This window comes from Colletotrichum fructicola (assembly GCF_000319635.2).
Source record: "Colletotrichum fructicola Nara gc5 chromosome Unknown KSG_Nara_v1_contig02, whole genome shotgun sequence".
Classification (NCBI taxonomy): domain Eukaryota; kingdom Fungi; phylum Ascomycota; class Sordariomycetes; order Glomerellales; family Glomerellaceae; genus Colletotrichum; species Colletotrichum fructicola.
The window spans coordinates 130,306-152,987 of NW_027094052.1; the positions used below are offsets into that span (position 1 = coordinate 130,306).

The 22,682-nt window shown below is 55.9% G+C and overlaps 10 protein-coding genes across 10 annotated transcripts; 5 read left to right on the plus strand and 5 right to left on the minus strand.

Annotated features, from left to right (window-relative positions):
- Positions 1–143: 143 nt before the first annotated feature.
- CGGC5_v002695 (uncharacterized protein) lies at positions 144–1,595 on the plus strand (the record flags this gene model as incomplete). The annotated part of the gene is made up of 2 exons (XM_032031558.1): positions 144–228; positions 475–1,595. The coding sequence occupies 2 exons, from the start codon at positions 144–146 to the stop codon at positions 1,593–1,595; spliced, it is 1,206 nt and encodes a 401-aa protein (XP_031888925.1).
- Positions 1,596–2,372: 777 nt separating this feature from the next.
- tmp1 (Thymidylate kinase) lies at positions 2,373–3,293 on the plus strand (the record flags this gene model as incomplete). Its single annotated transcript, XM_032031559.1, has 3 exons — positions 2,373–2,589; positions 2,651–2,759; positions 2,819–3,293. The coding sequence occupies 3 exons, from the start codon at positions 2,373–2,375 to the stop codon at positions 3,291–3,293; spliced, it is 801 nt and encodes a 266-aa protein (XP_031888954.1).
- Positions 3,294–3,946: 653 nt separating this feature from the next.
- Positions 3,947–4,964, plus strand: CGGC5_v002697 (Uncharacterized protein; the record flags this gene model as incomplete). Its single annotated transcript, XM_032031560.1, has 4 exons — positions 3,947–3,991; positions 4,042–4,059; positions 4,113–4,316; positions 4,368–4,964. 4 exons carry the CDS (start codon positions 3,947–3,949, stop codon positions 4,962–4,964), a joined length of 864 nt encoding a protein of 287 aa, XP_031888927.1.
- Positions 4,965–5,234: 270 nt separating this feature from the next.
- On the minus strand, positions 5,235–5,942 carry MP1-1 (Cell wall mannoprotein 1; the record flags this gene model as incomplete). The annotated part of the gene is made up of 1 exon (XM_032031561.1): positions 5,235–5,942. The coding sequence occupies one exon, from the start codon at positions 5,940–5,942 to the stop codon at positions 5,235–5,237; it is 708 nt and encodes a 235-aa protein (XP_031888922.1).
- Positions 5,943–8,836: 2,894 nt separating this feature from the next.
- taf11 (Transcription initiation factor TFIID subunit 11) lies at positions 8,837–9,900 on the minus strand (the record flags this gene model as incomplete). Its single annotated transcript, XM_032031562.1, has 2 exons — positions 8,837–9,217; positions 9,298–9,900. 2 exons carry the CDS (start codon positions 9,898–9,900, stop codon positions 8,837–8,839), a joined length of 984 nt encoding a protein of 327 aa, XP_031888921.1.
- A 714-nt stretch (positions 9,901–10,614) lies between these two features.
- On the plus strand, positions 10,615–11,692 carry gch-1 (GTP cyclohydrolase 1; the record flags this gene model as incomplete). The annotated part of the gene is made up of 3 exons (XM_032031563.1): positions 10,615–10,960; positions 11,023–11,327; positions 11,387–11,692. The coding sequence occupies 3 exons, from the start codon at positions 10,615–10,617 to the stop codon at positions 11,690–11,692; spliced, it is 957 nt and encodes a 318-aa protein (XP_031888924.1).
- Positions 11,693–12,637: 945 nt separating this feature from the next.
- mtr-7 (N amino acid transport system protein) lies at positions 12,638–14,678 on the minus strand (the record flags this gene model as incomplete). Its single annotated transcript, XM_032031564.1, has 4 exons — positions 12,638–13,556; positions 13,634–13,984; positions 14,040–14,111; positions 14,164–14,678. 4 exons carry the CDS (start codon positions 14,676–14,678, stop codon positions 12,638–12,640), a joined length of 1,857 nt encoding a protein of 618 aa, XP_031888923.1.
- Positions 14,679–16,022: 1,344 nt separating this feature from the next.
- mus-18 (UV-damage endonuclease) lies at positions 16,023–18,018 on the minus strand (the record flags this gene model as incomplete). Its single annotated transcript, XM_032031565.1, has 2 exons — positions 16,023–17,330; positions 17,383–18,018. 2 exons carry the CDS (start codon positions 18,016–18,018, stop codon positions 16,023–16,025), a joined length of 1,944 nt encoding a protein of 647 aa, XP_031888929.1.
- A 1,434-nt stretch (positions 18,019–19,452) lies between these two features.
- CGGC5_v002703 (uncharacterized protein) lies at positions 19,453–19,833 on the plus strand (the record flags this gene model as incomplete). Its single annotated transcript, XM_032031566.1, has 1 exon — positions 19,453–19,833. One exon carries the CDS (start codon positions 19,453–19,455, stop codon positions 19,831–19,833), a length of 381 nt encoding a protein of 126 aa, XP_031888928.1.
- A 355-nt stretch (positions 19,834–20,188) lies between these two features.
- CGGC5_v002704 (uncharacterized protein) lies at positions 20,189–21,130 on the minus strand (the record flags this gene model as incomplete). The annotated part of the gene is made up of 3 exons (XM_032031568.1): positions 20,189–20,693; positions 20,824–20,994; positions 21,060–21,130. The coding sequence occupies 3 exons, from the start codon at positions 21,128–21,130 to the stop codon at positions 20,189–20,191; spliced, it is 747 nt and encodes a 248-aa protein (XP_031888970.1).
- Positions 21,131–22,682: the final 1,552 nt, after the last annotated feature.

Here is a 22,682-nt window from a genome sequence, read left to right on the forward strand (position 1 = left end):
AGAGGAGTCTCTGTACTGTAGTCGGGCATCGACTCAATCTTGCCGACGCACAACAACACCACCGCACAACACCGCACCGCTGCGCACTTGCGCTCACATCCACTCGTCGCGCCCAAAGGACAACACCGCTGACGATCCACACGATGGCTACCATCTCCCGCCAACCCTTCGCGCCCCTCGATGGAGCAAGACTGCAGAACCTGACGAGCATCAAAAATAGACAGAATGGTATGTTTGATCACATCACGACCAAACACATCATTCCCCTTCCTCTCCATCCACCAGTGTCATGTCATCCCATGTCCTGCAAATGCAAACCCAAATCTTGTCGCCCAATGTGGCCTTGTGAGATGATCCGTCATACCACCTGAAAGGATGCGCCCAACTTGCCAGCTTAAGCAACAACCCCCAAAAACACACGAAATCAAAAAACTTCGCTCAGGAAAGGAACCCCAACTAACGCTGCGTTTTTAGCCATTTCTCCTGCTTCCGGCGCCAAGCGCAAGGCCTCCGACGTAGAAACCGACGACTTCGAAAATGTCGATCCATCCGTGTTTTCTAAGCGATCCAAGGGCCTCGACAGCTTCTTCCCCTCCAAGGACTCCCTCAAGCCGTCTTCCTTTATCCTGAAAAAGGCCGCGCCTCTGGCCGAAAGCCCCGCGTTGACCAGCTCGAAGCCGACTCTCCCCCGCCCTCGCAGTCTGCTGCAGCCCAAGTCGCCCGCTGCCAGAATCAACGCCGGCATTGTCAAGTCGTCCCCGCTCTCCGCGCCCGCCGGCCGCTCGCCGACCCGTGGCAAGCGCTCTGGCCTCCTCTCCAGCCGCCGCCGGACTGCCGGCCCCTACACCCGTGTAGACCCGCCCATGTTCAACCTGCCGTCTACGTCTTCTGGTGCTGCTCCTTTCAGTCTTGATGCCGCCCTCAAGGGCACCATCCCTAGCTATGCCGCCCGTTCGTCTGTCGCCTCGTCTTCGCGCAGCGCGCCCAAAGAGCTGCTTGAGCCCGAGATGAAGTCTTCATGGTTCTTTGACATTCACGAGGACACTCCCGAGCAGGAGATGACCAACATGCTTCAGCACGGTACCTGCGTCCTCGACATTAGCTCCGATGAGGAGAGCGAGCGCAAGCTCAGCCTGGATCGCGCCGAAGGCCGTGATAAGGAGAATGTGCCGCCATCAGATGATGTCAGCCAAACCTCGGCCAGACGCTCCGCCCGCCGCGCAAGCGAGGACGAAATGATCTTTGAAAAGGAGAGGACAGCACTGGGCGAGATGGACGCCAGCGAGTTCTACGCTCTCGGCTGCGACGAGTCATCGGTCATTATCATCCCAGCTGATGAGGACGAAGAGGAGGAGCCTGCTGCTTCCGCCCCAGTTCCCGAGGTGCACGACTGCCCGCCTGAAGTCCAGGCCGAGTCGGACGAGCCCGTCGTTGAGTCCAGAGATGTCGATGACCTAATGGGCAAGTCTACCGAGCCAGCAGCCAATGCAGCTGTTCTTGAGCCTATAGAAGGCACCGGGGAGAGTTTTGAGCTCTGGGAGAGCGGGAGCGCAAAAGATGACGCGGAAGTAGTTGCTGCTACTTCGGAGTGCTGATGTTTCCTCGCGGTTCGAATTGGGTCGATTGGCTTTCCTCTGCTTCGCTTCCAACTATTCACCATCCTTTTAATTACGGGACCATGATTCATGCGGCGTTGGTTAGGTTGTTGTTTTTCAAGGGTACTCGGATGGGACTGGACGGCCGACAAGCGATAGGGACCCGGGACACGTTTGGTGTAGGATTTACGGGTGTACAAAGGTGGAATCGGAGTACTGTCGTCTTTTCGCTGTTTGCATTATTGATATCCCCATCAATAGAGTGCGTTAGCGTTTGAACTGTCTTGCAGCTATGTCGGTGATGTCTGGGAGTAATTGCACCGCAACGTGACGAGGCGCAGGCGTGATGCGATTCCGTGTATAAGACACCCCTGGGTATGCGATCAGAATCCAAAGATTGCGATGCTCCGGCGCATCGCAAGGTCCATCCAAACCGCACGCCCAAAGACGTCGGCCGTCGCGCTCCACGTGACGCGACTTGCGCGGCCCGATGGCTTCAACGCGCTGAGGCGGCAGGTAACCCGGGCGGGGCCTCCACTGCTCTTGCCGCCGATCCAACACCACTAAGGTAAGGTAGCATTGACAGCTACAGTGGGTTGGCGCTGTGGCACCGTCTGAAGGTACCGCACCACTCAACGACAGCTGCGAACTTCACAACGTCAAAATCCACAGCATTAAGGTGGTCCGTTTGCAACGTCCAATATCCCTCACAGTTCAGGACTAGAAAACAGAAAACCCAATCACCTGTCGACCTTCTTGCCTTTACCCGCCGGACCAATGGCTTCCATCAACGACCTGGCCACGGCGGCCATAGCCTCGTCCACCGCAACGGGAGCTCCTGCGGAGGACGGCGGAGCCCCTCCCGCCGGCGTCACCCGTGGCGCCTTCATTGTGTTCGAGGGTCTCGACCGCAGTGGTAAGACGACACAAGTAAAGCTTCTCGAGCAGAGATTGGTCGAGCTGGGAAGGAAGACGAAGGCCATGCGCTTCCCTGGTGAGTCTTGGCTGTCTGGGCCCTTTGGGTTGGGGTTGGGCTGATGGGATTGAGGCAACAGACAGGACATCTCCTACCGGGAACATGATTGATCAGTATCTCAAGAGCAATTTGGAGATGGAGGACCACGTTATTCACTTGCTATTCAGCGCTAACAGGTGGGAGGCTGTGTAAGTCTCGTACCCGTCATCAAACTTGTACAGGAGGATTTCTTGCTGATATCAACCAGAGAAAACATCAAATCTCTCCTCGCATCAGGAACGACAGTCCTCTGCGATAGATACTACCTCTCGGGCATCGTCTACAGCGCCGCCAAGCAGAATCCCTCGCTCAACCTGCATTGGGCCCGCGCGCCGGAGCTGGGCCTGCCGAGGCCCGACCTTACCCTCTTCCTGGACCTCGATGAGTCGGTCGCCAAGGAGCGTGGGGGCTGGGGAGGCGAGGTGTATGAGAAGGCTGAGTTCCAGGGCCGGGTGCGTGAGCTGTTCTGGGGTCTTCATCGTGGTCGGATTGGGCCTGATGGCACGTTGGGAGAGGAGGACCGCGAGGATGCCGATTTCCGCCAGGAGAAGGAGGACCTGGTTGTCGTTGATGCCGGTGCTAGTGTCGAGGAGGTCGCGGAGGAAATCTGGACAAAGGTCGGCCCTAGGCTCGAAGCGGTTGAGAAGGGTGAGTTTGGCGATACCCCGAGAACGGTGTCATAATGAGGTGAGGGCGCGAGGAAGTCTCTGGTGATGATACAAGAGTGCGATCAAGCATTCAATATCACGGAGAGGATGAATATAATAAAGCAGAACAGGGCAATGCGCCTCTAATACAGGGCAGTTCAACGAGACCACTCTGCCATGCACTACACGGGTGGGAACACTTCCGCCTGGGAAGCACAGTGGTCTTGGCTGAGAACGCCGCAGAGGTATCTCCACGAGGCAGAATTACTTGAAAGCAAGATGAGAGATAACACATCACTGGTCCTCGACAACGGAGGAAGCGTGGTTGGGGCACTTGGTGAGAGCACCAAAACGAAGATGCCCCGCAGCAAGCCCTACTTAGTACGGCTCGCTAGAAGCTCCTCCAACAAATCACCAAGCGGGGCTCAGCCCCGTTACTCCCCTTGGTGTAGTTGGTTTATCACGTTCGACTGTAATGGTTCCATTGTCATCGAAAGGTCTCTAGTTCGATTCTGGAAGGGGAGAACCAACCTTTTTGACTTTTGTCGAGCTTTCCTTGCCGATGCCGGCTGTCTCCTTTTTATTGCTTCAGCAGACTGATGAGAGAAGCTGGACTGCCTTATTACTCGTCCATCTGCACTACTCATGAAGAAGCCCCTCAATTAGAAAAGTCACCAAACGCATTTGCAATGGATGTCCCAGCTGCCGCTAACGCCCTGGGCACACTGGGCGCAGTAAGAATTTCACAAACACCAAAACATGAAGCCAAACTTACACATCGCAGGTCTGCTGGTCAATCCAGGTCCGTTGCATCTCTTATCTCCACCCACCATCGCCCGTCTGACTAGTAACCAGCTCATCCCGCAAATCATCATCAACTACGGTCGCCACAATGCGACCGGCCTGCAACCCTCCATGATGATGCTCTGGGCCTGGGCCGGTGTGCCGTTGGGTATCTACAACATTGTCGAGGACTTCAACATCGCCCTTCGCATCCAGCCCCAGATTCTGACGTTCCTAAGTCTGGCAACCTGGATCCAGTGCTGCTACTACGAACGGGTAGGCATTCCGAATCCCGCGCTCTTCGTCTCTGACAGCTGACATGACCAGAACTGGTCCGTCCTCCGTTCCCTCGCGGTCGTGACTCCCATCGCGGCCGTCATGGCCGGGATCCAGGCAGCTCTCGTCTTCGCTCTGCGCATCCCCAAGTCCCGCGGCACCGAGTGGCCGATGATCGTCATGGCCGTGCTCTCCGCGGCCCTCCTCGCCGCCGGCGTGCTGCGGCATTATTGGGACATCTACGTCCACCGCACCGTCCGCGGCATCTCGTTCATCTTCGTCGCGATCGACGCCGCTGGAGACGTCTTCTCGCTCGCGTCAATCTTCTTCCAGCCTTCCGTTGACATACTCGGTGTCATCATCTACGCCACCGAGTTGGTGCTCTGGTGCGGCGTGTTCGCCTGCGGTGGATACTACAACTTTATGCCATGGTTTCGCAAGAAGATGCTTGCGAAGGAGGATGCCGGACGTGTTAGTCCCGCGGAAGTGAACGCGAGCGATGTAGACGACGTTTCGCCGGCTAATGGGATTGCGCTTCACGATATGCCCTCCTCAACATCCGTCTTTCGCACCGCATCTGGCGAGGAGCCTGGCCTTCGCTCCAGGACTATCGCGTCTCGCCACAGTCAAACTGACATCACAGATTAAGAACCTGCTTGAGGAGTCAAGGTGAATTCAGTCCAACGAAGCAAGCTCCGCATTGTCTACCTGAACTCGTATGATACAGCGCATCGCCATTCTTCCAGCATGCCGACACACATAAAGAAGGTCCGCCATAGACAAATTTGAAAGTTTTGTTCTCCAAGTACCACCTTGTGCCTCGTTCCTGGAAGAAAAAAAAAATGATGAAATGAAACTCCTCCCAAACGCTTTCCTCCGTTCTGCTTGTTGTCACGATCTAAACCTCTGCGTACGCGCTTACAGCAACAGGGTAGCGAATGCCGCCGCAGCGATGGCACCGATGCTGATGGAAACAGCGCTGGCACCGGCCTTCGCAGGAGAAGATGTCTTGGGGCCGTTCATTGTGCCGTTGCTGGGCATGCCACCACCCATGCCGTTGGCGTTGTTGCACTTGCCAGGGGAGAAGTTGTCCTTGGAGTCGCTCAGAGACTTGGCGAAAGAACCGGCCAGCTGGCTGGCGACGGACTGAACGCTCTGCGGCACCTTCTTGACAACGGCATCAATGAGCTTCTGCGCGCTGGTGCCGGTCTGGTCGATCTGTGTGACGATGACGTTGCACAGGTTGGCCTTCTCGAACTCGGGCTTCTTGTCGTTGAGGCCCTTGATGAGGGCGTTGCCGTCGGACTGCAGGCCCGAGACGAACTGCTGGAGGTTGAGGGCCTCGTTGAGGGTGATCTCGCTCGTGGCGTCGACCTGCGTTGTGCCCTGCTGCAGGGTGCTGACGAGGCTGCCGGCCGCCGTGGCCAGGCCGTTGATGTCGCCGTTGAAGCCCTGGACGGCCGTGTTGAGGGACTTGAGCTGGTTGTCGACCTGCTGGATGACACCGGAGATGGTGGCCAGGTCGCGCTCGACTACGGAGGGGACGTCGCGCTGCACCCTTGTGGGCATCTCGGCGAAGGCGCCGGCAGCCAGGGTAAGGAGGGTGATCTCGGTGGTGAACTTCATCGTGACTTTTTTTCTTTTTTTTTTTGACGGTTGATGTTCCTTCGAAGAGGTGTAGCGTAGGATTAGGTGTGTAGGTTTAGAGAGGGGGTATAAGTCCGAAGGTATCTCTTTGTTCCGTATTTGACCAGCAATCGTGGGGGATCAAAGAGAAAACGACGGAAAGGAAAGAGGGCTCTCAAAGGCTTATACGTATGGCACAGACTGGATCCGGGACCCAAGATTCGAAGACAAGAGAGACACCCACACCCAGAACAGACAGAGGAGGGGGCAAAACAACCTTCATCGCACAGACGGCAACATTATCTGGAATCTCAGCTCATCACTTTCCCAAAAGCGTAATCCGTCTCACATGTAGCCCACGGTTCACCCTCGTAGCCCAACACCACCACATATGGTTTTGAACAAGCAGAGGAGGGGGGAAACTGCTTCGACGGCGCTTCTTCGAACCGGGGCAGGCCTCCCGTCCGCAATCGCATTGACTTGCTGTCTTCGCTACCTGACGTCAATGCATGGATCAGTTAGGGAGCCCAGCCCCGGCTGGCCTTCCAGGCGGGAACGCGAGAAGGAGAGTGAGTGCTTGCTGAGCCACTCGCATCGCACGAATCGTGAGACTTCTACGGCAGTATCGATGGATCAGTCTTCCTGGGGCGATCGTCGACCTGGGTGCCTCAACCCTGCTCAAGGTAAGGTGCTTATTCCACACAAGCTCGACGGGTAGTCCACTGACGGTGCTTCCTCCCTCCCCCGCTCTCATCCATACTACGATCCGCCGAAAAAGAAGTCAAGATGATTAAGCGTTCGCTTCACTTTTGATGATCCTGAAGGTGGCAACTCTGCTCATCCTGAAGAATGACTCCTGGCTGCTGCGGCTCAAGTTCTTCCCATCTTGCTGGCCAAGCCTCTGTGTATCGCCTGAACAACCACCACTTACACACACGGCGACCAGCACAACAACCGACGGAGTTATTTTAAAACATCAAACGGAACTGTCCCCGAAGCAAGTTGGGGGTTAACTGTTGTAAGGCAGCGGCAAGGTACGCTCCAACCCCATCGCCCCGCCCTCCAGCATGATACGAAGTGCCTCGCCGAAGTGAAACGTGAAACGTGCCAACAGATCCCTGCTCAACTCTCCCCGAGCCCAGGAGATCTGGCGATCCCCCACAGCCCCACGGCTGTATTCAACGGCTCTGCTGTGGATTTTCTCGCTCCAGAGTTCTCTTATTGGAGAATCGAGAGCTCCTTTCAGATTGATTGCTGGCTCGTTTTGTCAGGCCGACCCAAGTCGGCTCGACAAATCCATCGAAAATCACGGCAGGTTGAGCCCGAGAATCAGACCACGACCTGGCGCGAGCTCCTCTCGACCCTTTCGTCTTGGCCGTGTCTCTTCAATGTACGAAGGGTCTTGGCACAGGGGTCCTACCAAACGGGATAGAGGGATTCGACGATCCCCGGGCATAGCAGACGTGGGATATCGCAAGTTCTTAAACTCATGAGCTTTCAGTTGATTGAAAATCGACGCAGAGTCCGGGCCTTGCGACATTTCCATGTCTTGCAGTCTCTGTGCGGCCACCGACGATGGCTTCGTTGGCCGGTGCTGAAGGCCTTCGAGCATGCATGGCCACCTGTCAACGAGATGCCGATGAAGGAGCTTGCCTGACACGAATTGCAGGCGGACTTCCCGCAACTCAAAGGGCGGCGGTCTGAGTCAACCCCAAGAAACATGGCGCGTGAAGCCGAGGAACCACTCCCACGAACTCTTGCCGAATCCAACCAGTGTTTGGTGTGCCGTATGGTATGGACCGGTCTTTAGCACGCCAACCCCGTGGCTGCCAGTGGGTGTGATGGGAGACCTGAACCATCGACCGTGGGGGTGGCTGAGAGAGTGAGAGTTTGACGAGGGTTGAATCGTAGCCGACTGTACCAACGTCTCAGAGTCGGCTGAGTTGCTCCTGTTGCCTCTGAAGCTCTAGAGCAAGATTCTTGCTGCGAGTATCAGAGTCCAGGTGAAACGGAAAAAGGTACAGCTTAGACCGCGGCGGAGACGCGGGCAGCCAATGTATCGCCAGAGAGTCTCGAGGGGAGGGCAAGCTTCCGACCTTCGGCCGACTCTGCCGCGCAGAAACGCCAGACGAAACTGATTGGCCCGGTACGACCGCACCGTCGCACGGCGCGTCAAAGTGTAGGTGCCACATCGCTTGTCAGTTTCCAAACATGCTACTGCACGGAATGCAGAGACTCGGCCTCGGCTCCGCGTGCCCTTCGCATCGGGACGGCCAAAAAGGGAACCCCATAGTGTCTTTCTCACCAATGGCGACAGGACCTCCGGCTTCTATCCGTTTCTGGTTTCTTACATGCCCGTCGACTTCCCAGTCTCGGTCTCGCCATTTGTGTTTTTGGATGAAGAATCATGGGACGGCGAATTGCTATGTTTCCATGCTGCAACAGCCATTGGCAGCTGATTTCGAGTTGCATGAGACAATCAACTCCAGACGAACCCTTCAGCTGATTCTCCTGCCTGGACGTGGCCTGGACACACATCTTGAAAGCGAGAGGCGACAAAGATGTAGTATCCTCACTTATTCCCGCAGTCGCTATTATTCCTCTGCCGCCCGGGCCGCGGCAGAGCGGCGGTTTGCGCGGACTGCGCTGGGACGTTGATACCGCGGAACAGACTCTCAGATATACGGTAAGGCATCTATCCGTAAAAACTGAGAACGCGGGGTGCTGAGCAGTGTTCTGATAGGCTCGTCAAAAGTTGACGTGCGTGTCATCCATAATAATGCTAACTCATAGGTTAGATGGGTATCATGCGAATCCTCCAAGCCCTTCTTCCCCTTAGTCATCCCCTGTACTATCCCCTTTTTTTTGACCAACGCAAACGAGACCCTCGCTCATCACTTGAAGATTCGTCTGCCGCCGGTGCGCACAGGGAATCTTTCAACACCACTGGACTGCTGTTCGTGCCACAGACCCTGGATACCAACCCAGCCGCCGTCGCCTGACATTTTGTACCGCCGCCATGCCTCACGGAGATGATCCGGCCGCAAAGGACCTCGCCTGTCTTCCTTGGCGGCCTGACTGGCCTCGCCTTCTCCGTCTTTTGAGACGGGCGGTGGTGTCGGCAGCTCCGATTGCTTCTCGCCAGTTGCCTTGATCCACTCTCCTTGCACGTCTCGAGCTCTTTCGATGAGCTCGCCGATGAATAGTTTTGAGACTGACTTGACGGCGAGTGCGACGTTGGGCGGAACGGATTGCGATACGGTTGCGTTGACGACCTGGGCATTGTGAGTATGGTATAGCGTGGACGGTGGATGACAGGCCGTCAAAAGCAGCGGCAAGATGGGAGCAAACTTACTCTCTTGACCACGGACTCCGTAAGCTTCGCGGCGCGCCAGAGTTCGTAGCGGTCGTATTGTGCTGGGTCGAATGACTCGACCAACATGGCACGAAGTCTGATCTCTTCTTGCTTTTGCTCTTGCGTTCTGGCTGTAGTGTCCACCAAGGCCATGCGCATATCGTTGTCGTCGTCATCGTCGTTACCGCCATCCTCTTGTCCCTCAGCTCCTGCGCCTGTGCCACTGACCGTCGTCGGTGCGCGACCGCCAACTAGCGAGGGTGTCTGCTCTCTGGTTTCCACGTTCGTCTGGTTCTTGGGCTTCCGGCCGCGCTTCTTCTTAGGAGGCGCGCTAACCTGGCTGCCACTGACCACGCTCATGGTATCGGCTGACGGTGATCGCGGGAAGGGAGATCCAGCTCCATCGGGAGGGAAGGAAGTTTGACGGAGAGGATGGGCGGAGGCTGCGGAGGTGACTGAAAGGGTAGAGGCCTTGCGGCGCTTGAGAGAGGGCTGGGATCCGCCTTCGGAGGCGCGCTTCTTGTTCGTTGTTGGGAGCGGGGCCGATGTGGGATATGGGGGAGACAGAGCGGTCGGCGAGTTTGCGTACGGAGGAGAAGCCATCGTGGCGGCTATCGAAGTCGGTCGAGGTTGGTCTGGGCCGTCCTGTAGAAGCTACGCCTGCGCAGTCGAGGTGACTGTCGGACGTTTCTAGAGAGTATTTGTCGTGGATCTATCTCGAGAAGGAGCTTCCCGTTGTTCCTCAGAAGCTCGGGGGTGTTGTTGGAAGGCAGAAGTCGGGAACGTTGGCGTGGAGTCGAAATTCACGATTGGCAGACCAAACTGGAAGTGAGGCGCGACTTGAGGAAGGAAGCTATCCAAATGCCAGGCGCAGGAAGGTACAAGCTGACTAAGGTGAAGGCAGATCACATGACCACCTTGCTTTGGGCAGGTACGGAGGTACTGCGTACTTCTAGCTCAATGTGCTCTGGTCCAATGAGCCAGTCAACCTTGGCGGGTAAGCCACATGGCTGGCGAGTGCAGTGTGACTAAGCCGAAAGTTCCACTGGACTGGACCCTGACGCCAGAAAAGCTGGGGTGCAAAGGTGCTGCACCTCAAGAAGGAACTTTTGGTGCTACGTCGCGATAAGATAACGCTGCACGCCGCCCATAACCGAATTTTCTTCTCCGATTTAGCTCCAGGCGAATGACTCTCAGCGGGTCGCTTCCCGAGTGTCTTGGTCCTGGTTTCTTGCGCGGGAGCTCCATCATCCTCCTCCCACTTACACCTCTCAATCCCCTCCGCATCACCAATCCGCCCTCCTAATACCTCCAAAAATGACACAATCCGAGGGCGCCGAGCTCAAGAAGGGCAAGAAGACCAAGCACAGCCACCCCAACGGTCTCAGCGGATCCAGCGACGGAAGCGATGCCGAGACCGCGAGCCAGGCCAGCAGCAGCAAGCGGGGCAAGAAAGACAAGTCGAAGCGCAAGCGCGAGGGCGACGACGCCGAGCTCAACGGCAACTCCAAGAAACATCGTCGTCCCAGCTTGAGCCGTCCGGCTCGCGATCCCAGGGATACCACATCCTCCTCCTCCAAGAAGGTGAAGAAGCCCAAGAACGAGGGCGCCGTGACGAGGTCACCCAGCCCCGTTATTGACTTTGATGGCCTGAGTCGCCCGAGTAAGATCACACCATTGCCCCGCCCCGCGCCCGCCATTGACTAACTCTTTTGCCCTCACAAGGCATTGGAACTCGCGAGCGACTTGAGGAGAGCCCGGAGCAGGCCGCCGCGAGACTTGAGAAGCTCAAGGGCGCCGTCCGCACCATTCTCGAATGCGTCGGCGAAGACCCCGACCGGCCCGGTATCCTCGACACCCCGAGACGCTACGCCGAGGCCATGCTCTTCTTCACCAAGGGCTACCAGCAAAACGTTCGCGACATTGTCAACAACGCCATTTTCCAGGAGGGCCACAATGAGATGGTCATTGTCAAGGATATTGAGATCTTCAGTCAATGCGAGCACCATCTCGTTCCCTTCACAGGCAAGGTATGTAGAACCGCGTCGCATGACTGACTGGACGTAAAAGCTGACTGGGAACACCACAGATGCACATTGCCTACATCCCCAAGAACCAAGTCATTGGCCTGTCCAAGATCCCGCGCATTGCCGAGATGTTTGCCAGACGTCTCCAGATTCAGGAGCGCTTGACCAAGGAGGTGGCCAACGCTATCATGGAGATCCTGAAGCCTCAGGGTGTTGCTGTTGTCATGGAGTCCAGCCACCTGTGCATGGTCATGCGCGGAGTGCAGAAGACGACCACCAGCACAATTACCAGCTGCGTGCTCGGCGCATTCGAAAAGAAGGAGAAGACCAGGAACGAGTTCCTCAGCCTGGTGGGTCTGAAGACATAGAGGCGCATTCAGAGAAAATCACCCTGCCTGAGACAACCCCTCCTCCCTCCGAAGTGAGGGGCATGAGTGTGGCGGCTTTGGGTGCATGCTACTATTACTACGGCGTTTTGGTTTACAGGGTCATGCATTACGAATGGGAGAGACCATCTTTTCAACATTGGGTCAAGCATTGGCGATATTTCTGAGGGTAGATTTCATGAGAAGGGAGCTCAACGCTCGTTCTGGGTTTAAAATTTTTGTTTCAACAGCGCACGCATGCACTTCGTTTTTTCAACACGGAGCGCAGATACAATTGAACAAGGAGTTGCCGGCCGTTGGCTTGCTTGCTTACTTTCAGCCACCGCAACTACTAGCCTGCATCTACCGGCATACTATTCTGTCTTTGTGCTCGAACGTCGAAGCGGTCACGTCTCCCTGCGTATGCAGGAGACCGATGCATCTGCAGGCCAAATGGTCTGCAGTAGGGTCAAGCTGTCTGCAGGAGGCCAAACGAAACAGAACAAAACTGATCGAAGTGCAGCGGAAACTTTTGGCACGGTTAGCAAAAGACGTTACAACACAATATCCACACCACGGAGCAGAAAGCGCAAAAAGAATTGGTTCTCCCCTTCCAGAATCGAACTAGAGACCTTTCGATGACAATGTAACCATTACAGTCGAACGTGATGAACCAACTACACCAAGGGGAGATATTAGAGGCTAAGCCTCTCTTGGTGAGATGCTCGGAAGGCCGGACTGTGGTCCCAAGAGGGGCGGGCTACATCCGAGTCATTTTTCTGCCTGCATGATGCCCGTTTAGAGCCGTATTGGTGTGGGCTGCGAGGTCCACGTGGAGCTCTGTCCTCCGCATTCAGTTCCGTGGGCAATTGTATTCGAAATTGAGAAATTACAGAATTGAAAGGTGATAAATGTCGATAGCCAAGCCGCTAATCTCTCGTCTCCAGCCTACACCGGACTCGCACAACCGAAACTCGTGGCCTGCGACTTGCCGTTGAATGCCTCAATCAGCCCCTCAATGGACGAGTACATCCCCAGCGCCGTCGTGACCATGCCGCCAAGCATGTAGAAGATATTCCAGGAGTTGAAGAGCGGCTTCCTCATGAAGCCCCTCCAGTACCGCCCAAACCCACCATCGACGTAGTGATAAATACCCGTCGCGGGGTCAAACCGTTCCTCCCCAGGCAACATCGCGTCCTTCCGGATCCAGTACCCGAGCCCAAGCAACGCCGGCAGCGTGTAAGTGAAGGACAGGATGAAGAGCGCGCCGATGAAGCCAGAGACGAGCGAGAACTGCGGCACCGCGGCGCCGACAATGAAGGCGATGACCCAGTACACCGGGATCACGGCCGCCCAGAGCATCTTCCCCGCCGAGGCCGTCAGCGGCGGCGCCCCGAAGACGCCCTGCAGGAACTCGACGTAGAGCACCTTCATCCCGATGTTGCCGTACAGCCCGGCCGCGATGAGCCCCGTGATGAGGCTGAGGACGTTCGTGGCCGCCTGCCACGCGTAGGGCGATAGGCCCTGGATGACGGGGTTGAAGCTGTACTGGCCCTGGAACGAGTACACGTAGATGCCGAACATGAGGTAGATGGAGTAGATGAAGACCTCCCCGAGGAGGAGCGCCTTCCAGAAGTCCATCGGGTGCCGCATCTCGGACATGAAGGCGGCGAAGATGAGGCAGCCGCCGTAGGAGTAGACTGCCTGGTTCAGGCCGTTGAGAGAGGCCGAGAAGCCGGAGCCGCCCGATGCCATGCCGTTGGGCGGGGTGCCGGCGTACGTGTGGATTGGCCCGGGACCGAAGGCGTCGCCGAAGGAGGCTCTGGTCGCTGCGAAGTTCGGAGGGGAGTGCGCCACGACGCCCATGCTATGTCATGGTCAGTACATTCAGGGGACAATGCGCCAGGGTGTAAGAGTCTGGCTTGGCTGCGCGACTGCACTCACCAGATGAAGATGATCAACAGGTTCACCCAAACAGCCAGGTTTGCGATCCACGAGAACCGCTGCAGCGTCCTAATCTGTCCCAGAATGAACCCTGCCGCCATGAAGATGATAAGGCATGCAACGAAACAAATCCCCGCGCCACCATTGGGTCCCTTGGAAATCTGCGAGATCGACTGTCCGTTACCGAGGATGAGGACCGCGACAAAGAGCATGAGCTGCAGGCCCTGCGCAAAGTTGATGGCATGCCGCGCCCAGGTCCCAAATACGCGGAAGTACAGGTCACCGTAGCCTTTCAGAGGGTACCGGTCGGAGTCGAGGCCGAGGAAGGATTTGTAGAGGATCCAGCCCGAACTGGTTCTGTGAGCAGTCTGCGTGGGTGCTCGACCGAGAGATGAGGAGGACTTACTACAAGGACATGATGCCGAAGACGGTATAGAGAGCCACGCCTGGGCCATATCCCATTTGCGCAAAGGCCCATCTAGAACCCGTCAGTCTGAAGTTGTGATAAAGCTGGAGAGATGAATACTCACGGCGTTGAGAAGGGTCCCAGGATATCCGTCGTGATGAGATAGAATATGGCACCCCAGCCGGCTGTTCTCATCGCCCTGCTAGCCCTCTTCCATTCTTCCTGCGTTACGCTTCCCACAACCCCTTCGCCAGGAGGAACCAAGGTCTTGTCGCTCCCGATGCTTTTCTCCCTCGTGTCCGGAGCGCCGCCGCTGCTCTCATACTGCCCGTGCTCGTCACCCTTCCTGAACCTGTCCTTGATCACGCTCTTGATGGTAACAGGCCCTCTGGCTTGGACGTATCTGGCATTCGCCTCTTGCTCTTCCGCGCGAGTGATGCTCGCCCAGTACAGGTACTCCTCGAACGTCACGTTCGGGTCGTGGATGTTTGGCGTCTCCTGCATGATGTCGACTACATGTCCGTTACCGCACCCGCTAGACCGCGAGTTGGATTTCTCGTGCTTAAGCTGTGAAATAGACAGGTCTCCAGCTTCTTGGCTGCCGTCCGTGACTGTGGGCGCGACCGGGTGGCCGGGCATGGTTGCTCCAGGTGTCTCAGAGACGGGACGACTTCAGGCGCACGATGTCATAGGGGCGAACCAGTATAGTTCTACCGGCGGAATGTCACACGAATTACCCCAAAGAGAAGGGATGGACTACGGTCTTTATGTTTCCTACAATCATACGTGGTCTGATGGCGGTTCATCCGAGTGCTTTCAATCAGAGTGCCCGCCGGGTGCGACCGTCCCGGATAACAGAGCCCACCACTTGCCATCTACGCCGCGTTTCGAAACCCCCCGCGATATCGACTGGCGTGTTGGAAGAGATATGCCGGGGCGTCCTTGACGTCGTCCCGAGCTAAGCTTTGTGGCACCCCTGAAGGCGATGGAACCTAGATAAGGTGCCACGGCGCGCTGTAACCCTCCCCCCGCGTGACGATGACAGCGGTTGGGGTTTTGATTCGAGGAATATGTGCTAAGCGACGGTATCATCGACGATATCTCGAGCGATGTGCGTGAGGTGATGGGGCTAGCGATTGCTGTTGGTGCTTATTTGGCAGGTCAGAACTCTGTCTTATCGTCATACATCGGATCAAGGGGTGGGAAGCTTCGATGTTGGTTCCATTTCGAGATGGCTGTGATAAGGCATGCCCCATCTGCAACGGATTCTCGGCAGTTTGGCATTTCGATATCTCGGGAGTCGGCTAGGACAGGCGAGACCAGATACGTGATGTGGGCAGTTGTGCCCATTTTCATCCTATTGGAAACTCAATCCCTTTGCTTCTCATCCCACTTGGTCGGGTCTTCATCAACGAATATGATGCGGATGGACTGCCAATGAACAAACCGAGCGGTACTCTATTATTGAGATGGAGTTCAGATTCTTCATCATCTCCTCTTCTGTGGTTCAGATACCTACAAGCGCAAGTTTCATGTCGCGAAAATATGGACGCAAGCCTGTTGTCATTGTTGCAACTCTGTTGATGTTTCTGTCAGTGTTGTGGTTGCACCGCATGCTGCATAAGACTGCTCCATTCTAAAAGAATTGTTCACTCGGCCCTCAGTTGCGTCTAGCAGAAAAAGACCTCGCCAGATCGATAATGCCTGTCAAAACCCGTGACCCCATACGTATACGTCAGTTCCTGGGCCCGAAAAGTTGGGCCACTCGCCACCCAATCGCCGACCTGGCGATCTCAGTCCACAAATACACCATATGATCATCACCAGGCCCACAACGCTGACTGAGTGAATTCTATACAATTTCATCTTTTGACCTACTCCATGGATGAACGCCGGTCGAAGCTCGTTTCTTCGTAGTGAGACATATTGATTGTTTGAAATGGCTATGATACAGGTTATACAGGTGATAGATATGACGACCTCTCATGACTCGTCCTTGACAACCGTCGACTTCCGCTTGACCTCCCTCTTCTTAGGCTTCAGCCACTCTTCCATGCCTTCGGGCCAATACACCCGCCGTGTTGGGCCGCCCATGGCAAATTCCTCTGGAGGGATTGTCTTTGCTTCGGCCTCGGTTGGGCCAGCCTCGCCTACCCCCTCCTCCATTTCTTCATCGCCATCATCGTCCTTCTTCTTCTTCTTCGGCTTTCTCGGCTTCTTCTTAGCAGCCCCGTTCTTGTTTGCTCGATATTCATCCTCCCGTTCGTAAGGCACGACGTCGTTGAAAAGGTCATAACCAGGTAACTTGAATGTGCGCATGAGCTCGAAGACGGCTTGCTCCTTGTCCTTGGCCTCAATCATGAGATCCATATCGGGCAGACAGGGAGGTAGTGTTTTCACGCGTGGTGAGTGCTTCCTCCGGTCTCGTGGTGTGACAGCACCCGGACACGATTCGCTGTAGTGCATCTTCTGCCTGATTCCCTTGCGAGTCCATGTCGCGCGGATACGATCAAAAACTTTTCTGATATCCTCTGTGCCCTCACGCAATTCATTCGCGTCGAATATGATGTTATGATGATGGAAGTCGAGTACCATAGGAATGTTTAGTTCCTCGCAGATGGGCAACAGATCGTGTACCGACCAGGAAACGTCGTCATTTTCCAAGACGAGACGATTCTTGATAGACTGACTGAGCTTCGCATAGTTGGTTCGAAATCGATCCACAGTGGCGGGCTTGTCGCCGTATGTACCTCCCATGTGAAGAATCATAATCGCATCCTTGTTCTGCTGTTCGGGAAGACGCAGAAGCGAGAGCAGCTCATCGTGATACTCCAAGTCGCGCACAGCGTTGGCTATGACCTCCTTACGTGGGGACCCAAGCTGTGTAAACTGGCCAGGGTGTGTTGTTAGTCGATGACCAAGTTGAGCAGCAACCTTGCCAGCCTCGGCAAGAGCATCTGCAGCAAATGGTGCGAGTCGATAACCGTATTCCTCGTGGCTGGCGAAAGGAAACATCTCTGAGCTGAGGCGCATGAACTTGATACCATACTTGTCGTTCCACTGAAGCATCTTGACAATATCTCGAGCATTTGCTAATCCCAACTCTTGGACGTATTTTTGGCCCAGCTTGATGTCAGCAGGCTGTGTGTCATCGGGTCGGTTCTTTGTGGCATGCTCAGGCTGACTTGGATCAGCGAGAGGATGCCGATGCTGTATGATAGATGCAATGCGACATGTCCTTGAGCTAAAGACCGGCGGGTTGGCGGCTCGTAGGTATGTGTTAAGACACGCCTTTGACGACATCAGCACGATTGATACAAGAACGAAGCCATGAAGCACTTACATAACCTAGACGTCCTGTCCAAGGCAGTGGAAGATAGTCACTATTCACTGGTGGTGCTCTCGCTGCGCCCCGCTCTGGGGCGTCTTCTTCTCGAAGCTTATCGTCTTCAACGTCTGCAATGGCACCCTCAGCCTCAGGGCCCTCGATAGGGGCGACATCCAAGTCCGGGGTCCCGGATCGTTGCTCTTCCACCTCACGGGCGCGCTCTTCAGGATTGGACAGCTCCGTTTTGACAACAGGACGCCAAGACTGATCCTCGGGACGTTTCTTATTGCCGCCAACGACGTGGCTGGTTTCAACGGCAAGACGCTGATTCCTGGTGGAATTTTGGAGACGGTGTTCCATCTCACTGAGCTCTCTCATGGCATGTCGAACGCCATCGTGGGATTTGAGCATCTTACGACTGAGCTGGCGACGCTTGGCAGGTGGCTCTTTGTCTAGGTCGGAAGGGGTGGGGCGCATGCCGGCGCCGGGCTCGGTGACTTTCTTGACGTCGTGAATGCGGCGACTGGACCTCCGGGGGGCAGGGGGGGCCTTTTCTGGATTGGTAGTCTCCTCGGGTTTGATGGCGGTGTCGGCAACAGCAGCAGCAGCAGCAGCAGCAGTGGCAGACTTTCTTCGCTTGGGAGCAGCCATGACGAGAGAGTTAAGTAGCGGAGAGTTGTAAGTGTAGTCCACAGGCAATAGGGAAAGGCTGAATGAGCGGGCAAGTGATGAGCTCAGGGGCGGGACAGGTGACGGCACGGGTGTGGTGTTACGGAGAAGACGCTTTGCGCAAAGCCGTTGATTGGCTGTGGCGGACGAAAAGCTCCTCATGCAGTCAAAGACCGGGGAGGTACGGATGGAAGTAGAAGACGATGGATTGGGATGAGTGATGTATGAGTGTGTCTGGGCCGTTGGGGGGATGGATTATGCTCGAGAGTGGGTGTTTGTGTGTCTGTGTTTGTGCTGGTGGGCACTGTCTGAGGCATGTATCCCCTGGGTGTCAGATTGTACCTTGCCTTACATGGACTTCTTGTGACGGATAGCAGGCACGGGCGAGAAGCTATTGAGGACGGGAAGGGTCAGAAGAGGAGAGGTAGTCGGGAAGAGAGGATTGTGGACAGGAGGAAGAGAGAGAGAGAGAGCGTGAGAGAGAGCCGGGAAGACAAGACGAGGGCATGTTAGCGCGGAAGGAGAGGCAGAGGAGACTGGATGTCGTCAGGAGGCCTGAAGACGGGCATGGATGGCAACGAGGTAGGTAAGGTACCGTAGGTGCGTAGGCAGGAGGTGAGATGGAAGATGTAATGCCTGCCGGCGACGCTATGCAATTCTTCTTTGTGATGGGTCTAGTGCAATGGCGAATGGGCATTTCGATCTCGATAAGGAAAGGCCGCATCGATGAGCCACGCGCTCGTCCCCTCATGCCTGCCTGCCCTCCTGCCCTGAGAAACGGGCACACAAAGTAATGCAAATTCTTAGGCGAGGTAGGTGGAAAGCACGGAAGGCGAGGAAAGGCAGGTAGGTATCAAGCTGATGGGACGGGATGGCGGTTTCCTTCTGGAGGTTTCGCCCCTCGCCTTCTCAGACACGGGTCAGGCACGCGGCAAGGGTAGGTCTTTCCTTTTGCTTTTCTTTTTCTGGCCAGGTACCTGCCTTCGCTTCGGAAGGAACATACGAACAATGGAAGGCACGATGAAGTCACCCGTGGACCTGTCCTATGGGAAGGGAGGTGGAACGCGAAAGAGAGACAGAAGGCAGGTGCGCCGGTGGCAGGTGGAAGGCAAGTGGAAGGTGCGAGGTGGATTGTGGGGAGGAGCTTGGTCCATTTCACCTGCGTCATTGGTCCCCAAACGAATCGTCGGCAGGAGCTTCGACGTCACTGGGAAAGTCCAATGCACGTACAACGCCACCCGTCGACCAACCACCACCTCGGCACTATGTACTTGACCTACCAGCCTCATCTCTCCTTACCTTTACTTACCTTGACCCGAGAAGAGGATAGGAGCGAATTCTGACCTCGCTTCAGTCATCCACTGCAGCGAGTGCAGTGTCACATTGCAATGCGGCTCGTTTGGACAGTGGGGCACAATGTCTGGTCCGTTGGGCCTGGACGCGGATTTCACAGCGTTACGCCACGATGACAGCAGCGACCCGACGAGAACTGTGGTTCACTCCTTCCGCGTCCCGCCTGCCCTAGCGGATGTGTCTCACCGAGCACCCGGCCACTGCACTTGCCCCGTTCCAGACACCTCCCATCAGCCGCAATACTGCTCTTCGATGAAGCTCGATGGCCACACTCACCCACCTCAGGAAGACAAGCTCCGCCAGCCCGTCAACCCGTCACCTTTCGCATTGGATCCAGATGCCTCATCCCCTGGTCCAACATGGACTTCGGCTCTGGCCGTTGACGAGCTCACCGAACCCAGCCCAGCATATCTATTAATGCTCCGGCGATACCACGACACCTGACCCAAGTCAATGCAGGACCTCACTGCAGATCGCCATCGATACCGTGCTCTGGCTCTGAGCTACGGTGCAACGCCCTGCGCCCCCCAAGTCTAAAGCGCCGGCCTAGCTGAGCAAAACCTCCGCCCATGACGACGCGATCTCGATTCCACCGGCGCTGCTGCGGTGTCACGGCACTCGTCGATCTCGGTCCCTCTGCATCGTCGCAGAAAATTCAATTGCGCTATCTCAGTCGCTGATCAAGAATGACAGTCACGTTTCTTCTGCGCTCCTCCGCCGGATATCATCTGCAAAAGAAAAACAACGAAATCACCAATTGACAAGCCAATGACAAACCAATCATCACCCAGTCCTCACATCAAAAATTTGGCACGCTTAGTCGCTCAACCGTGAGCCCGCGAACCCTTGCAGGTGCCGGACTCGCAATTCCGGCATTGTGACCTCCACCGGCTCCCGGTGGTGCGGATGCCGCCCGGGCCCTCATTTCCCGCGTCTGCCAGTACGGGCTCCGGCAGACGGGACAGTCGTACCGCTCAATCAAGAACCACGATGAAAGACACTTGGCGTGAAATGCGTGGTGGCAGCTCTTGAGCGTCAGGATATCGTCGTCGCCCGAGTCGCCCTGCGAGTTGCCCGTCTTCTCGTCCCACAGCTGCATCACACGCCAGTTGCAATTGCTCGCTGCAAGCTTCTCCCGGACACTGCGAATGCCAAAACCCCTGTGCGTTTGTCGCCCTTCACTTTCTTCTGGAACATCGCTGCCCCCGCCCGAGCCCGAAGCATGCGAGGGCACTGCCTGCATCGGGCTTGAGCCAGTCGTATGGATGTTGCTTGGGACGAACAGTGGCCCGATGCATATGGGACTGTCAGCAACAACAGTCAGCGACAGCAACGGCATGCGAAGTGCTGACCAGCTCCCTGCCTGCCATCTCGCAGAGACAGGCCCATCCTAGTGTCCCACGCCGGGCTGGAGAAAATACGGCGAGTACTCACCACTCGGGCGCTGAGTCGTGTTGATTAAGACTCGACTCCATGTCCAGCTTTTCCGGGCTGATTGTCGTGCATTCCGATACAGTGCTCAGCTTTCGACGAGCATCTCTAACCCTGGACGATTTAGGATTGAATCTTCGGTGGTCCTTGACTCGCGAATATGTGACGCAGATTCTACTCGAGGGGGGCATGTCAGCTCTCGTCGCCCTGTGTTTGCGGGGAACTCAAGGCTTCAGCACGGTCTGTACAGTGGACCCAGGACGAGGAGGAAGAGGAACAGCGTGAGCAAGATTATGCCGACTTCGTCCATCCCGTCGCCTGTAGCGCTGCGTGGAGCATCGCAGCTTCCCACAACTATTTTATAATGATCTCGAGCTCTTTGATGGAGCTTGTAACAATGGCGCGATGCGACGACGTGCAATGGTTCACAGTTTTGCAGCTTCAACAGAATAGCAGTTGACCAATTGCTGCAGAAGCGATCTGAGCAAGCATTTAATAGAGGCAGGACAGCTGAAGAGGAGCTTGTTGGTCAGATGACCGCCAATGTTACCTGTGGTCGACAGCAGATACCGTACGCGGCAGGTACGGCACTTCAATCACTCGTCGAGCTAAGCAGTCAATCAAGAGCTCCCCCGCACACTATCTTACATACCGGTACGCTCACAAACCCAAAACACATTGCGAGGCGACTAAATATGTTGCAATGGCCGTGTCTTCTGTGACTCTGCCGTCGTTGTCTCTGCTCCCGGTCTCCTTTCGTTCCGTCTTCTTCGTCTATGTCGTCGTCGCTGGTTCCACTGTCGACTCTGTTGAAGCTCCAATCCTAGCAACAACTCCTCTACTTCGAGCCAAGAGCCTTGGCTGCAAATTGCAACGACTCAGGTGTGCATTGAACCGCAGATCCAGTGAGTGCACAAGAGAAGACTATTTTTCTTGTGACGTAAAGTTTGTTGGTGACACAGGTCTTGGTATCCTTGGTAAGCGGGGGGTTTCCTACGCATCCCACGATAGGTCAACGAAGCCGGTCTTCTCTGCGAAAGATACAGGCCAGGTGAGTCTGGATTTCTGGGCAAAGGGCACAGACAATCGGTAACGACACAGAGGAAGAAACAAAACATCGAAGGAGCTGGAGGTGTATGCTAACTTATCAGTGGATGGGCGGGGGAAATGCTGGGGTGACAAGGGTTGTTCTTCATGACCTCACCAGGGAGCGCCCCTCCATCGCCCCCCAAACAACAGCCCGCGAGCTCCCAGATGGTCGTATCCATGGATGATTGGAGTTGAGAATCAAAAGAATGGAATCTTGGCCCCGGAGTTTGAGTTATCACCCTCAAGATGAAGAGACGGAATGACCAGAACCGCCGACCGACGGCGCCGCTGGAGGAGAGGAAAGTGGACTCCCGACGAGCGGCGCCGGCGCCCAGCTCAGGAATTTTCAGTTGACGTGCCAAATGCCAAGCAACCGCCAAGTTGCCCAAAAACCCTTGGCTGGCCATCCAAGATCCAGCTGGCCCCCATCCGATGTCCCACCGCCGGGGCGGCCAAGACGTCCGCTGCCCAATACCATCGTCAGCCTACCCTCGAAACGCCGAAAGAAGGATGGCTGGCATGCTGGGAGACATTGGCGGAGAGGACCCGAAATAATCTCCCCCGAGCATCCCGCAAGCATTGCAGCATCATGATACGCAGTTCTGGCATGGCTGCAGCTGGTTAGTGACGGTCTTGGTCTTGGTCTTCTTGGGACCATCCCGCCATGACACCGAGCATCATCCTATCTGAGGATCCCACGATAACTTCGACACATTTCCATGAGTCCCCAAAACCGGGCCCCTTCTCTGCTCCTCCAGTCTCTTCCGCCGCCG